Source organism: Ylistrum balloti, unplaced genomic scaffold (genome assembly GCF_031769215.1).
Source record: "Ylistrum balloti isolate Yb309-2 unplaced genomic scaffold, AGI_CSIRO_Ybal_v1 Utg369758, whole genome shotgun sequence".
Lineage (NCBI taxonomy): Eukaryota > Metazoa > Mollusca > Bivalvia > Pectinida > Pectinidae > Ylistrum > Ylistrum balloti.
Genome location: NW_026781958.1, coordinates 2479774 through 2496075, shown reverse-complemented (window position 1 = coordinate 2496075; position 16302 = coordinate 2479774). Strand labels below are relative to the sequence as shown.

Below are 16302 nucleotides of genomic sequence, written 5' to 3'. Positions count from 1 at the left end.
GTATTCATAAATTGATGAACTGCTGAAAAAATATGACAATCGCAAGAAGTGTTTGTGCAACATCGCAATAATTTTACGAAGTCTATAATCTAGTTTCCATATAGCGCCGAGAACTTAATCCACTTAAAGTTTTCGCATCAAGGAGAGGGAAAGCTAGTAATACGTAGTTCGAACATGATGAATACTTAATGGCGTCTGTAAGGTCATCATATGGTATCCAAACTTGACCGTCGCATCGGTAATTTCATTGCAATCCCGCTGTCAGGGCAACGGTCACGTCCTTTTTGAGAAATGAATAAAGCCATAGCCTTAGTGTTACTTCACGAAGGACGGTCGATCCTTGCAATCAAAAGACTACATTCATGTGGTATTTTATAGCATATGGACACTCATCAGCAATATAGAATGTTCAGGCAGTTTTGATACAGAAATTTATTTACCAAACGTCTCACTGCTGAACTATAGCAATTCATACGTTCTCATAACTGTTTGTTTTGCATCATCATTAGAAAATATCATCTTAATTTTATCAACACATCGTTCATGTCATTACTTACATTGGCTATTCAAAACTGGAGAAATAGAAGAAACGCGAATTAGGGAGGAAAAGGAATCAACACAGTGCGAATGAAATATTAAGAAAGTAGCAAGAAAGCAAAATATATAGCGTAGAACCTCATTAACGTTTACGGATTTAGAGCATACGGATACATCTTTGTCGTCTCAGAAGAAAGTTTCAAGTTTTTAATTAAACAATGTGTTTTGAGAAGGAAAATAAGATAAAAAAAATGCCAACCACAATTGTCTTCTTTATCATACTTCCGTGTTAGTTTTTTGCTATTTGCAATATAGTCAGAAGGTATTAAAGAAATATAATGATATAAAAATCTGCATTCATTTGAATGCTTAGTAACGGCAGAAGATGAATAGCCTAGCTATTACTTTCATTCACAAATAGATGCACAATTTTACAATCATTTGTCTTCTGCTTTCGTTTCGACCGACAACCAGAAATTAGTGGTTGTGATTCGCTTGTATGAGAATGATACATTTTTTATTTGAACCGCAAAAAGGAGATTGAAAAGAGCAAAAATGACAAGAATATCCGTATTATATAACCAACATTTTATGACCTTGCGACGTCATACAATGAATTATATCATCATGTAAAGCACATTTACTGAAAATAGATTGACTTTCGTGCCATACACTACTATAAAGATAGACTCGATGTAGATTTGTTTTATTTATTTCTGAACCACTTACCAATATTTTGGCTTCAGACATATATATAGAAAATCAAACACTTGACATGGCAAATAAATTCGCTAACGTTTTCCGGCCTCGCGACAGTCTTCGGGTGATATATAACCAAACTTATCATTGAGTGTCAATCGGACAAAGAAATTGAACAATGTAGATATGAAATTAATCATCAAATTAGATAATAAATCAAACAATGTGAAAGTTCAATTTCAAACCGTTCTTACAGTAAATCGTATCCTATTTTCCTCAATTTTTTCATAACTCATTCCAGGACAGATAAGGACGACTACCTCCTCTCGGTCACCTGTTTCTGCAGCCAGGAGACCTTTCACAAATAGTCAATTTAATCGAGTAATCAGTAGTTGTGTTTTAGTTACATAACGTCTTGACAAAGTCTACAGTTATGTAAAAATGATGTTTAGTTGAGATATAACCGCTTTTCGTCACGAATACTGACAACGGTAAATTACAAAAACTATGTAAATGTATCATTATTAGAACCAAACATGATTTATTTTGTTTATAAAATGTATTTAAACATCCCTTTCATTAATATAGTCTTGAGCCCGCGTGTAAATAGAGATGTAAGTTCAAATCCGTGTTGCAAGACTCCCGCTTATCCCGTCAAATAAAGCCTAAAGTTGCCTGGGCGATATGCCGCATTGCGACATTCTAGTACAATTAGGTACACATACTTGATCAACATTATCACTGTAAATATACCCATATCCAGAATAGTTATTGAAAGGAACGTTTGCGTGACAAGGAAGAAGATATGCGTATATCAAATCACTTGCTGTTCACAACAGGGTGCAACACATCAATAACGCATTATAGTGTTCAGTAGTCACTGGGATATTTCCCCGGGACAAAATGGTATGTATCCATCTCCTGTGTGAATATATTATCTCAAGTGATTTGTTTTCATTTGCAGCTATTCTCGTCAGGATTACACCCTGATATACAATTAGTCTAGAATACGTTAACATGTATATGATTAATGTGAATCCAGGTAGATCTGAAATAATTTTGTTAACACCTCCCCCCCCCCCCCTTCCCATTTTTGTCTATTTCATTGTGATATATAATATGTACTATGAGGTATACCAACGCTACCTCTTTCTATTAAATACTTTCATAACTGACTTAGCAGATTTATTTTAATTCTTTCGTATATACCTTTCTTTATTAACAATTTCGAGACTCCTTGTAATATATGCCTCGCCAAAGTTAGCATGAAAAATGTTGGTCATCAAAGCATTTTAAAAGACATAATGCGTGTTATTTATGTTTCTTGTTAATGAAAGTGCGATTGTTACATCATAATACATGTTCATTTATGTCCTCAGGCGGACCAACTGTCAGAGGAACAGATTGCGGGTAAGTTCCAGTGTCCTTAAATGTTGTACTCTCTAAAAAGAATAAGCTTCATCAATAAGAATAGTCTTTCACTTCATTACTTAAAAGCATATATAGATTGAAAATTGATTTTCTCTGAATGTTTTATTTATCTCATTTGTTGTTATAGCAATTGCCAACGGTATGTCAACATGACATGCTGTATACAGTGGCGGAAAAAATTGCTGCCTTCGAATTAAATATCACTTTCAGAAAGTATCAGCAAGAATGTTCGTTATGTAATTTATTACATGTATGCTTGTTTCTAAATAAAGAGTTTAAGGAGGCATTCAGTCTCTTTGACAAAGACGGCGACGGTACCATAACAACAAAAGAGTTGGGGACAGTAATGAGGTCACTTGGCCAGAACCCGACAGAAGCCGAGTTACAAGACATGATTAACGAGGTGGACGCTGATGGTAAATTATATTTTGAAACCAGAAATATTCTCAAAAGGTTGGATAGATGTCAACAATACAAAAAAGTGACAAATAAATTGCAAACATGGAAGTGAATCTACTAAATAAATATTTTCTGGACATCAAAGTTCAGATCAAACTCGTCAGTCAATATTGTCAGTTTGGAAAGTGAAAATGTAATGAGTTAGTTGAATGATGCCTCATAGGTATGTAAGCAAAGAAACCAAATTATTTTCACCTACGGAATCGCAAGCATAACTTTAAAAGTATTTACTTCCAAATTCTGAATTTTGTATTAACAATTTGTAATCTGACTTGCACATTACAAATTACATATCCTTTCTACTCAATTTTCAATATATTCCATAGAAATAAGAGCACATGTAAAACATATTGATATTCCAATTGATAGCTAACACTATTGATGTCTGGAATTGAAGCACGCGAAACGTCTAACCTTGGGGAAACATGCGTTATATCTGAAACACTGTGTAGGCAAAAAAAAAAGAGACATGTATCGAACCTAAGATATATCTTAAATTATTATCTTCCAGCTGTTCCAAATGCTTGATGTCCAGTCAGCGGTTTAGCCTAAACGGTTTCTTGTTATTGCAGGAAACGGAACGATAGACTTCCCAGAATTCCTGACAATGATGGCACGGAAAATGAAGGATACTGACAGTGAAGAAGAAATCCATGAGGCATTCCGTGTATTTGATAAAGATGGAAATGGCTTTATCAGTGCAGCTGAATTACGACACGTTATGACAAATCTAGGAGAAAAACTAACAGATGAGGAAGTGGATGAAATGATCCGAGAGGCTGACGTGGATGGTGATGGACAAGTTAATTACGAAGGTGCGTGTTACCTACCAGGAGAAATAGTTAATATTTATATATCTATCTTATCAATTGTGATGATTTTATATGCTATTGATATATTATGTTTAAAATTGTATGGTGATGGACAAGTTAATTATGATTGTAGGTGTTTTCGGATATTAATATCCTAAAGTAACTATTTGGAAATGGTATAATATAAGCATTGCTTGTAGGATCCTTACTGTCTGCAGTAAAGTGGTTAATTATTAATTATTCTGTACCTGTTAAACTATGATTTGTATTATCAAACTTTCTTATATTGGCTGTTTTGTTAACATATTATTTCTTTCCTTCAGAATTCGTGAAAATGATGACATCAAAGTAGACGCCCTGACAAAACCTTTGTGAAACTTTGATGTGTAGATCATATGGTCAATGTCTGTGTCATTGCCCGCATCCCATCGCTCTACTTCCATTCGACCATGATACATGTAAACGTTGATTTTAGTATGGATAAAACCTATTGTTTCTATATAAAAATATTTTTATTTTTCATACACTTGTGTCTGTTTTACTTAATTAAATCAAACAGATATTGAAGCTCGAGATATTGACATTGGTACATACAACATAGCTATACAATTGGATGCACATAATTAAGAAAAGTAGATACCTCGCAAACCACTTTCATCTTGAGTCTGAACAAAAGCAGAATAAACCAATATATTACACATTTAATGACATCACAAGGATAAAATTTTTGGCGAGGTATACTCCTGATCGAAACTGTTTTAATGGTAACAAGTGTGTTTTATAAGTTAAAATTACTAACAAAACAAGTAAGTTCCCAAGTCATGTGCTTTACGCATAGGCCGGAAATGAATCAAAAAATCACAATTTCTCCATTTGTGGGGAGAGAAGAGCCTTGCTCTAGACTAACGTTAGTATATTTCAGTATTTCAGTTGGCTTCAGTTCCGCACCAACACAAGTAGGCATAGACGAACACATCGCAAAATCGCATACTTTCCTTAAATTAATACAGCTATTGATAGAACATTAAACCCTATAAACAAAATAAATCAAGGTTATACGAAAATAGGAATGGAGTTTAAATCCTCTATTCCTTAATAGTGAAATTTGTTTGCACTTGCTTTTTGACATGAGTAGCAGAGTATCTAATGCATATCTATAAAAAGACTTTTAAATTTGTCGTCAAACAGAACCTGAAATTGGCCTCGGCGATATGCCACAATGCGACATTCTGGAACGCTTATTTCATTCCTTTTAAATATGACTGCTGACTACATATAAAAATAAAATTATTGAAAGGAAAGTCTGCGTGACCTGAACGTTAACGCCTATATTCAATCTCTTACTGTATTTCCTCAGTACAGGGGTACTTCACATGAACATAAGATATTAGTGGTTACAGTAGGATTATTTATCACAAAATATGGTGTGCATTAATATTGTTTTATTTACTGTTATTTGAATGGTTCGAATTATGTTTTTAAAGTTGGTCATTTGGGGTTAATGATATTGAAAAAGTAAAACAGAGATAATTAAGATCAATTTGAAATGATTTTAATATATCCATGTGACTTTTGTTTTTAACTATGTGATATGTTATGCATAATAGCAACACCATCGTATCATATCGACTACAAGGTTTACTTAATGTTTACAACATCAACAAAACAGGATATAATAAAGAGAGAATGCTTCATATTCATGTTCCACATGAAAGCGCTGTGAACAAAAACGATGCATGATAACTCGTGTTTGTTAACAATAGCAGGCGGAACAACTGACTGAAGAACAAATTGTAGGTTAGTTGTAGATTCTGTTGTGAGTTGAGAGTTAGCCATGTGCGTCAACCATTTTACATCGTAACGAAATAAATCTTTCTTATTGACCTTCATTACTATTGTAAACGTCTAAGCTATTTTAATTACTTATATGAAAAAAAAAAAACATAGTTTAATGTATATGAAGCCTGTGAAAACTTTTAAATGATAAAATGTTGACATCGAAATTGCTCCCGAGTTTTCAACTCGTCATTTCATAAAACACGATTCTAGAAAGTTCCACTGCATGTTAGATAAATTATTAATAAATGATATAATGTTTAGAATGTCGTTTTACAGTACGTTATGTTTAATTTCGGTGTGAAAAGAGATATTTTTCCTATGTATGAGTTTAAGGAGGTCTTCAACCTGTTCGAGAAAGACAGTGACATTTCCATAACAACCAAAGAGTTGGAACAATGATGAGGTCACTAGGTCAAAACCCAATTGCCAATGCTGCAAAGTCTATGGTCAAAATATCACTAAAATAAAAATTTACACTTAGACTCATGAAATATCCTAATGAGAATAAGACCATGTGTTTAGGAAGAGTAAACGCCTTCTACTTCATCGTCGTCATCTGCCATGTAAATCTTGGTAAATTCAACTAAGTACTGTCACGTTCTCAAATGCAAACAGTGTATTAATAAACGCATAAACAGTTCTTACAGTTTGTGCTATAACACAAATAAAAAATATATACATTCTATTTAGAAATTTGAATATGTGAATAGATGATAAACAATGTATTTTCCATAATTAAAGATCCTCTTGAAATATTTGTAGATATAATTAACTATTGGAATATTCGTACAAATGAAAGGCTAAGGAAGTATACTTTGTATATAACGTTCTCGTGTCCGAAGTTTAGACTTATGACGAATGTCAATTCGAAAATTTTGTACAAGAAGATCGTTCTCTACAAACTGAGAATAGCATTCCACACGTTTTCATTAACAACAATACATCCGGAGTAATGTGTTACGATTGAAATATACAAAACTGAGAATACAAAAACCAATATATTTAATGATACGTGAAACTGAACAATTGAAAATAAAAATTATGTAGGTATAGTGCCTTTAATAAAGATAAGAAATTTTAATTTAAGACATTTAAAAAGAAGAAGAAATAGGAATAGGAAAACAACAAACAGACCAGATAAACAACAAGATGGGATCAATAGGAACAGAAGGACAACAACATGATCAGAAAACAAAACAAAATTATCAGAACGACAGAACAAGATCCGAAAGAATCAGAAAAACAACAACTGAAAAATGTTAAAACGTACATGACGACATTCTAGAAACACTAAAAAAATCGTGTGATAAGTGACAAAACATTAGCAATAAATTAAGCATTTACTATGGTACAAGTTATCTCCACGCTATCATAAATTTGTTCTGTTTTTTATAACGTAATACAGTTGATGGATTCTTTACATCTCAATTCTACGTCATTTTTAACAAATTTACTTCTGGAGATATGATTATTCTTGCGAACCTCTCGAGGAATTAAACAACTCTCTATACAAGATGTCTTCTATTATAGCACTTGTGCTTGTTTTCAATCTACCACACAACGCAATGTAAACATTGATTCCATGTATACATTGTGTAATCGTCCACAAATAAATGTGGGCCAATAGATTGTTTACATAACGAAGTGGTTGTTTGTAAATGTGATTTGTTTTTGAAGTCACTGAGCCGTATTAGCGTGTGATATCCAGCTTCATGTTGTAGTCTATAATGTGATTAGTTTGTTTATACAGATATGTATGTGTTAATGAAACATTACATACAGTATGTGACTGGTTTATTGCTATAGTTATATTACAGAGGTAGCGCAATATCTAGCAGGAAGAGAATAAACACAAAAAGCAAACGAAAAAGAAATCTGGCAAAAAACAAAACAAAACAAAAAAAACAAAAAACGAAATGTCGACATGTCAACAAAATGAAGCTAGGGGAATATATGAACCAAATAAAGATTTACACGAAAACTTCTTAAAAAGTAGAGAGAATACAACTTGGTATATAAATGGTAAATATAAGTGATTTTTGCGTCATCGACGACAACCGCAATGTAAACCTTGGTCACTCTCATTAAGTATTTGCCACGTTTTCGAATGAAAACAAGGTTGACAACAAAAGAATTAATGACCATCAAACACTTTCTGCTTTATATTAAATAAGGAAAAATAATATTTTCCAACGTTACCATTATGACAACTATTAAGTTACTTCTTAATATTCATCGGCTTGCATATCTCAGTGTCTGTGAGAGAAAGTTAATATAATCATCTATTGTTGATAACCTTTCTGTAAAGGTAATTCCTGTATTTAACGATATTGGCGTATTATATATAGTAATAAAATAGTCAATGTTTTTAACAATAAGGTCCGGAACTCATTTACCAACAAACTGAGAGCGATTTTCATATTTAGACCAGAGAAAACACGTAATAAAATAAAATAAAATAAAATAAATATCATTTATTTGTGATTAGAAAAATTAATCTTGTAAACTGATATTCACTATTAAGATATGAACGTCTATTCACAATTAAAAAGACCAGTGCGAATGTGTTGTTAAGATAATAATATACTACAGTTAATTCTATTTATTCATCCTACTACAATTACGATATCTAATAAAGTTTCATTGTTGTCAGAAATCCTGTATAATAATGTTGCTATCTACGTCTACAAGTGTACTGATGTGACAGTAAAACCAATAGATATGTTGGGTAAGACGAGTACAGGTAGATAGCACAAACACACACCTGTATTTCGTACCTATGTGTAGGCGGGCATGATACATATATGTTTACCTGTAACTGACCTAGTTAAGGTTCAACTTTCTTTTGAGGTCGTTGCCAAGGAAATTTGTCGCATTGCGCCGGCCTGTATAGGATGTTGATTTACAAGATTTAAACTCGTATAATAAACCCTTGTGGTATTTCTCTAACACCCAGTCATCCAAATAACCCACACTTGTGTCCTCTACACAATACGTCTTGACTGGACAAGCTTTCATCATTAAAAATATTTCATAATAGCATTAGTGTGTTAAACGAGATTTTAGATTTGCAACAATTTAGATTAAGTATCATTGTACACGATCGTTTAGTACTAGACAGTATGAAATTATTTGACTATTATTGAAATCAAGTTGACATTGATTAAATCTTTCAGTTAAAAGTAGTCAATTAAGCTTTCGTATGGTGTTGGATTACAAAGTAAATATATACATATGTACAGGTTGAGGCATATCCGGTATTTAATATTTTATCATGCATTCAGTTCGTCTCCACCGAACCTGAAACAAAATCCTACCCAGGCGACCAACGTTCACCAGAAGGTGTACACGTTTAGTCTCGTTTTAAGTTAGGAAGCACAACCATTAGACTGATTTGAAAGTGAAAGCCTTCAGTTAGCGCGAGACTGTACGACAGTAAAGGTATCTAATTTCAGACATGGTGAGTAGAGATTTACGTTTCATTGATACGTTTTGTACTATTTATTAAGTTTATGTGTTTAACAAATTAATCAGTTATTGTACTTTGCTGTATTTTGCTTGCTTCAACAATGATTCATCCTTTGAATATTACTCAGTCGTTGTGTTCATGTGTGGCTTCATGAAATATATATGTCTATTGATATCATTTTTCTGAATACTGAAGAGAAAAGTTTCATCAATTTTTAAAACAAGTAGGACGTGGCTTGGTAAATCCTATAGATCATAATTATGATTTATCAAATCACGTATTTTTTTTTGTTTGTTTTTGTTTTTGTTTTTTTATCGGATTTTTCTTTAGACTCGAATTAGCCCTTAAAGGTGATAATAGTTTAAGAGTGTTGATCATAGTAACTATTGGTAAACATGGTTGGATAGGAGGTTGTAAACATATGAAGATAGTTGACAGCAAAAGAGATGTGAATTCTTTTGGAGATAACAGTTACTTATGGATATACTATTTCTAACACTTGGTAAATTGTGGTGATAGCTGCATACACGTTTTATCTAAGGTGGGTATCACTGTAGGTATAGACAGGTGATAGCTACATACAAGGTTTATATAAGGTGGGTATCACTGTAGATATAGACAGGTGATAGCTGCATACAAGTTTTATCTAAGGTGGGTATCACTGTAGATATAGACAGGCGATAGCTACATACAAGTTTTATCTAAGGTGGGTATCACTGTAGATATAGACAGGCGATAGCTGCATACAAGTTTTATCTAAGGTGGGTATCACTGTAGATATAGACAGGTGATAGCTACATATAAATTTTATCAAAGGTGGGTATCACTGTAGATATAGACAGGCGATAGCTACATACAAGTTTTATCTAAGGTGGGTATCACGGTAGGTATAGACAGGTGATAGCTACATACAAGTTTTATCTAAGGTGGGTATCACGGTAGATATAGACAGGTGATAGCTACATACAAGTTTTATCTAAGGTGGGTATCACGGTAGATATAGACAGGTGATAGCTACATACAAGTTTTATCTAAGGTGAGTATCACTGTAGATATAGACAGGTGATAGCTACATACAAATTTTATCTAAGGTGGGTATCACTGTAGATATAGACAGGTGATAGCTACATACAAGTTTTACATATGGTGGGTATAACTGTAGGTATAGACAGGTGATAGCTACATACAAGTTTTATCTAAGGTGGGTATCACTGTAGATATAGAGAGGTGATAGCTACATACAAGTTTTACATAAGGTGGGTATCACTGTAGGTATAGACAGGTGATAGCTACATACACGTTTTATCTAAGGTGGGTATCACTGTAGATATAGACAGGTGATAGCTACATACAAGTTTTATCTAAGGTGGGTATCACTGTAGGTATAGACAGGTGATAGCTACATACACGTTTTATCTAAGGTGGGTATCACTGTAGATATAGACAGGTGATAGCTACATACAAGTTTTATCTAAGGTGGGTATCACTGTAGATATAGACAGGTGATAGCTACATACAAGTTTTATCTAAGGTGGGTATCACTGTAGGTATAGACAGGTGATAGCTACATACAAGTTTTATCTAAGGTGAGTATCACTGTAGATATAGACAGGTGATATACAAGTTTTGCCTGATGATAATTTACCTGTAATTAGAGACATGTGATAGCAAAATACATAAGAAAACAGTTTTGTTTAAAGTTATCATCGATGAAAATTATTATTTCTAAAGTAGAGAAAATTTTAAAAATCTCTTTTGTCGTCCCGCTGCTCGACATTCGTTGTCAAATACTTTATCTAAATGTTGTTTTGAAAGTTTGTTTAAGAACTTGACGTACAATAACGACAATGTCATCGTCCATTAACAAACAAATCGTGACTCTATAAACATGTATACATTACTGGAATCAAATACAATGACTGTATTAGGTTAATAGTTTGTATACCAACTGGTACTATAAACTTGTCAGTATATACATTTCCAGTATGGTAGATATGGATAGATTTATGCAATAAACAAATGTTTGGTCCATTTTATTTACAGGCCGATCAACTAACAGAAGAGCAAATAGGCGGTAAGTTACAATGGAAAATGTTCTTTAATTCATGTTTGTAAGTATGAAGTATGTCACATAGGATTTTGGTAAGAGAGAATCAGACAGATACGGACTGTTTGTTTGGTGTTAAAACACCGCCAGGGCTGTTACTATAGACTTGGCCGATTACGTTTCAAGGTAAAACTGAATACTTTACACATAATAATAATAATAATAATAATAATAATAATAATAATATATAATAAATTTATTCAGGAAAGATTTGCACAAATGTATACAAAGCATGATAAATAAAATACATGTTACATAGTGAAAAATTGACATAAATAAAACATGCAACACCGGAACATTAAATCACAATAAAGACAGCTGATATATGTTAAACAAATCTATCCAAGGATAGCCCAAAAAGCGTAACAATATACGCTTATTTCCGTTGGGGTCCTATCTGCTCTATTTCTCACTGCGTCTAAGTGTTCACTCATGCATAATATTAAATATCGTATCAAGTCACTAAGCATCCATACACTCAATATTTTCACTCCACTATTATGAATTATTCATTCATGTCATTCTAGAATTCAAAGAAGCGTTCAGTTTGTTCGACAAAGATGGAGACGGTACTGTGACAACCAAAGAGTTGGGGACAGTGATGAGGTCACTAGGTCAGAACCCGACAGAAGCCGAGTTACAAGACATGATTAACGAGGTGGACGCTGATGGTAGGGTTTAAAAAAGATGAATATATATGCCCCCGGATCGAAAGATCGGAGACATACTGGTTTTGTGCTGTTTGTTGTCAAATTTAACTTTTCTCGTAACTATTGCACCGTACATATTTGTCATGTGTATTTCTTGTGACAGGACCTTTCTGTTGGCATCGACACCAGGTAAAACTTTATACCCAATGCTGAAAAAACTGAGTATATTCTTTGAAGACGTATTATTCCAGACATATTTCCGAAATGGATGCATCCTCTCGTATAGCAAACTACGATATCATAAAAGTCTTTTTAAGTACCCTGTTGTTACCAAATGATAACATTTTCGAAAATAGAATTGGGACAACCTTTATGTAAGAAAAAGGATTCACAATCACATTCCACATTTTGTTGTTAAAAGGAAACGGCACGATAGACTTCCCAGAATTCCTGACAATGATGGCACGGAAAATGAAGGATACTGACAGTGAAGAAGAAATCCGTGAGGCATTCCGTGTATTTGATAAAGATGGAAATGGCTTTATCAGTGCAGCTGAATTACGACACGTTATGACAAATCTAGGAGAAAAACTAACAGATGAGGAAGTGGATGAAATGATCCGAGAGGCTGACATCGATGGTGATGGACAAGTTAATTACGACGGTGTGCATCTTGTACCGATCAGTTATCAATTTATGTTCACTGAAAAATATTTGTTAAAAATATGTTTTACATACCTTATATTATTTTTTTCTTGTGCAGTACTGTCAAATTAGTAGTTTATTTTGAGATCATTTAAGATTTAAAGGTATCACAATTCTCGTTAAATCATAATTTCTAGAGTATATCTGTGGCCAAAGAAACCTACATGTACACGCAAGAACTAGTTTTTATGACTTTGTGTATTCTCTTCTTTCAGAATTCGTGAAGATGATGACATCGAAATAGACAAAACTTCTTTCTACACTCATCGACTCATCTGATGTTTCGTTGTCATTATCTGTTCACGGATCCCCCACTGCTTCCATCAAGCTATGAACTGCACCGTCGACGGAAAAATTCAGCAAAGTACTCATCGGTGATTGTCAAATTCTATAGTGTGTCTTCCTCGGGAAATCATTCTTGAAAGACAAACAATTAGATTGGTATTTTTGTATATTAATGTGCCTATATTGATCAATAGCAATTATTTATATTAAATGACGTTAATGTTTTCACGTTTTTCGTTGGTTTTATTTTGAAACTTATCACACAGTACAGAAATCGAATGGTTGAAAATAAACCTGTAAATTGCCCGATGGTTCAGTTTCTTCCGATTCTACCGAAATGTGCAGACAAAAATGAATGATGTTTTTACTTTTTTTTTTCTTTAACGGATGCCATTTAATGGGTCACACTTTTTTCCTCTCTTCAATTTTCAAGGTGTCTATTTGTTAACTATATCTGGGAAATCATAACTCACAGCTGTCTCTTATCTAGACTGGTAAATATGTAGTGCAATAATAATCTGCAGCATTTAGCATCGACTGGGCCAGTCAGTTTGTGATGTCATAAAATGTCATTATTTTAAATTGCAGAACGATTTGTATTTGTCTTGTATATTTTGACATAAAGATCTATTTTTAATTTTTTTTCAATGTTTGCATGTACATCAATTTTTTATTGTTTCAATTTGAGATTTTTTTTTAAACTGATCTCGTCTCGCCATGTTTTTAAATAATAGAATTTCCAAGATTTGTTTCCCAAACTCATTCCTATATATATCACAAGATACTTATTGTGTCATACCACATAGAGGAAAAATATCAGAACTAAAAGTATTGCGGTTATAAAATTGTAGCCCTTGATCGATGCCACACACATAAGAATTTCATTTGAAGTTTGCTAACAGGGCGTTTTTAAGATATCGCCTATGGAAAAATACTCCGAAGTGTTTCAGATCATAATCTCGATACGAGAATGATAAAATAAACTATTGACTGAACCGTCTTAGCTCTTGAGTGGACCTACTAAAGCGTGACACACCATTCACAATATTCGATGATCACTATACACAGTAGGAGTCGATAGATATGCATATGATATGGTTAAAAGGTTTAGCATTTCTACAAAAGGTCTTTCTTCAGAAACTTTTCACACGACACAAATTAAGTTCATAAAATATTCATTCATCGCGTCTCGAAATTTCCGGTAAATAGTATCAAAGCATAAAGGGCCGAGTATAACAGATTAAAAAGAAATCTCTGGCGTATGATCTTACCGAATCGTCAGAGGCAATGAAAAGATCAACACTTCGGATTCGTGTGTCAGTTTCTTAGTGACTACATGGTCACGTGGCAGCACTTGACATTTTATTGAATTGTAAATTTAATTTGAGATTTGTTTAAGTAATAAACTTTTTTTTTTATTATATCTGTATTTGGAAAAGTACTATACATATTGTGTTAGTGTGAGGTTTCATATTGTAGATAGCGATTCAGTATGATGCATTTAAACCAACAACTATGCCCTAAAGATGGCATTTCATTGGACATTTAAACAGAAAACGCCTCATCAGAACTACGGGTATATTTTCACAGTATGGGGTGCTATTGCAGTAAAGGAATTTTATTATTATACAACCACGATACACTTCCTTGTGAAATTGATTAGATGTAATCTGTTATGAGATTACCTTGTCAGTCTTACATACAGTCCTTTGATATTGCAGGTAATAGACACTGCAGGAGAACGTTTAGATCCCAAAGTTCGTCGTAGCATTTATGTCACGTTTTTAGTTATACACGTGGGTAACAGAAAAGAGACGCGACAAGTCTGTCACCGGGTAGTGGGGATGTCGATAGTGTACATATACATGCTGTTTTTATAAAATAATGGGATCTTTAAGAATTATGAAATCTAGATGCCAAAATCAATTTGTCTTGTTGGCCTTCTAAGTGACAACACCTTGATCAAACAGCGTCGTTGACAAGTCTTACAAGGACGAAACAGCTGTATAGAGAAATTTAAATCATTGTTTGTCAGTTCTCCATCAAAGTCTTATTTTTTGTTAAAATTTGTTATGCACTTGTGTCGTTTTGTACAACCCCTTGAAATGAGTTTGATATGCTACATTGTACACGCTGGCATAACGTTTGTTATAGTCTAGTTCAAAGGCTCAAGCTTTCATGTCGACCATTCTGTTATTTCTTGGTTAATGCAGCATCTGAGCCATACCGGGTATGTTGACGAGGGTCCCAGATCTGTCAGACCTCGAGAGACGACCAACAGAGAAGAAAGTCTTACATTTAGACAGAGAGGTGGAGCCCCATTCACCACTGCTATCAGGCGTAGAGGACAGTGGAATGTCAATTTTCGCGATTACCGGCGTAAACAGACCCTTAAACCAGTAAAACGTCACCTAGTTACTGGAAGGCACGACCGGGCAAGTCTGTAATGGGCATGCGATCGCCGGACATGGAATAGTAGGTCTTGGCGAAGTGTCCGCTTGTCTTATGAAAACCGCTTTTCACTTAGCCCGACAGACGCCAGAATCCATGTTTGGAAACCAAAGCAAACTTATAAGAATCACATCCTGGACACATTAACATTTGGTGATGGCAGTGTAAGAGTTTCAGGATGCTTGTCAATGACAGAAATTTAACTGGGCGGTAGTAATGTGATCTTTCGACCTTCAGGTGTTATGCAATTTGATGCTAGTCCATTGGCAGGCAAAGCCCGTCTAACGCAACGCCGTCCTCAACAAGAAGCGATGAAAGTGCTGGGCCACCGGACTTGAACCTTATTGAGCATGAGTGGGACTACGTCGGACAAAAAGTCAGTGTACGGGATTCAAAATGCCCTACAATTGTGGAATTCAGTGCTGCATTGATTCAGGAGCAGCAGCTTGTACCAGATTTATGGTGGCTATTACTGATATCGACCTTTTGCTACCCAATTAAACTTTTATATTTTTTTATATTCATAATCAATTTACATATTAAAATCAAACGTTTTGTAGACTTTGGAAATGTGTTATTAAGCACGTGTTATCCCCCATCCCCCCACCCCGCCCCCCCCTCCCAAAAAAAAAAAAAAAAAAACAACAAAAACCAACAACAAAAAACAAAAACAAAACATGATACAGCACTTCCTGTTTTTTAAATTTCTTTTTCCATCGACGGTGTATCGTTTCGTCAGACGTCTTAAAACATTGCTATGTATCCTGTTGGGTTGTCATTGAATATGTTTCTGGAATACATGTACAGCAAACAAAATCCAGTTCAATCCAAGACATGAGCGGTCCCTAACTTTTGGCC

General features: G+C 34.0%; 1 protein-coding gene across 1 annotated transcript in view; it reads left to right on the top strand.

The window, feature by feature from the left end:
• The window catches only part of LOC132543591 (uncharacterized), a 46859-nt gene that overhangs the window by 22648 nt on the left and 7909 nt on the right, over positions 1-16302 (top strand). Inside the window, exons 5-11 of the mRNA XM_060207106.1 lie at positions 2940-3083; positions 3699-3941; positions 4262-4286; positions 9577-9694; positions 11290-11320; positions 11881-12024; positions 12425-12667. Coding sequence (XP_060063089.1) covers positions 2940-3083; positions 3699-3941; positions 4262-4286; positions 9577-9694; positions 11290-11320; positions 11881-12024; positions 12425-12667 — 948 coding nt within the window. The remainder of the gene's footprint in view (positions 1-2939; positions 3084-3698; positions 3942-4261; positions 4287-9576; positions 9695-11289; positions 11321-11880; positions 12025-12424; positions 12668-16302) is intronic.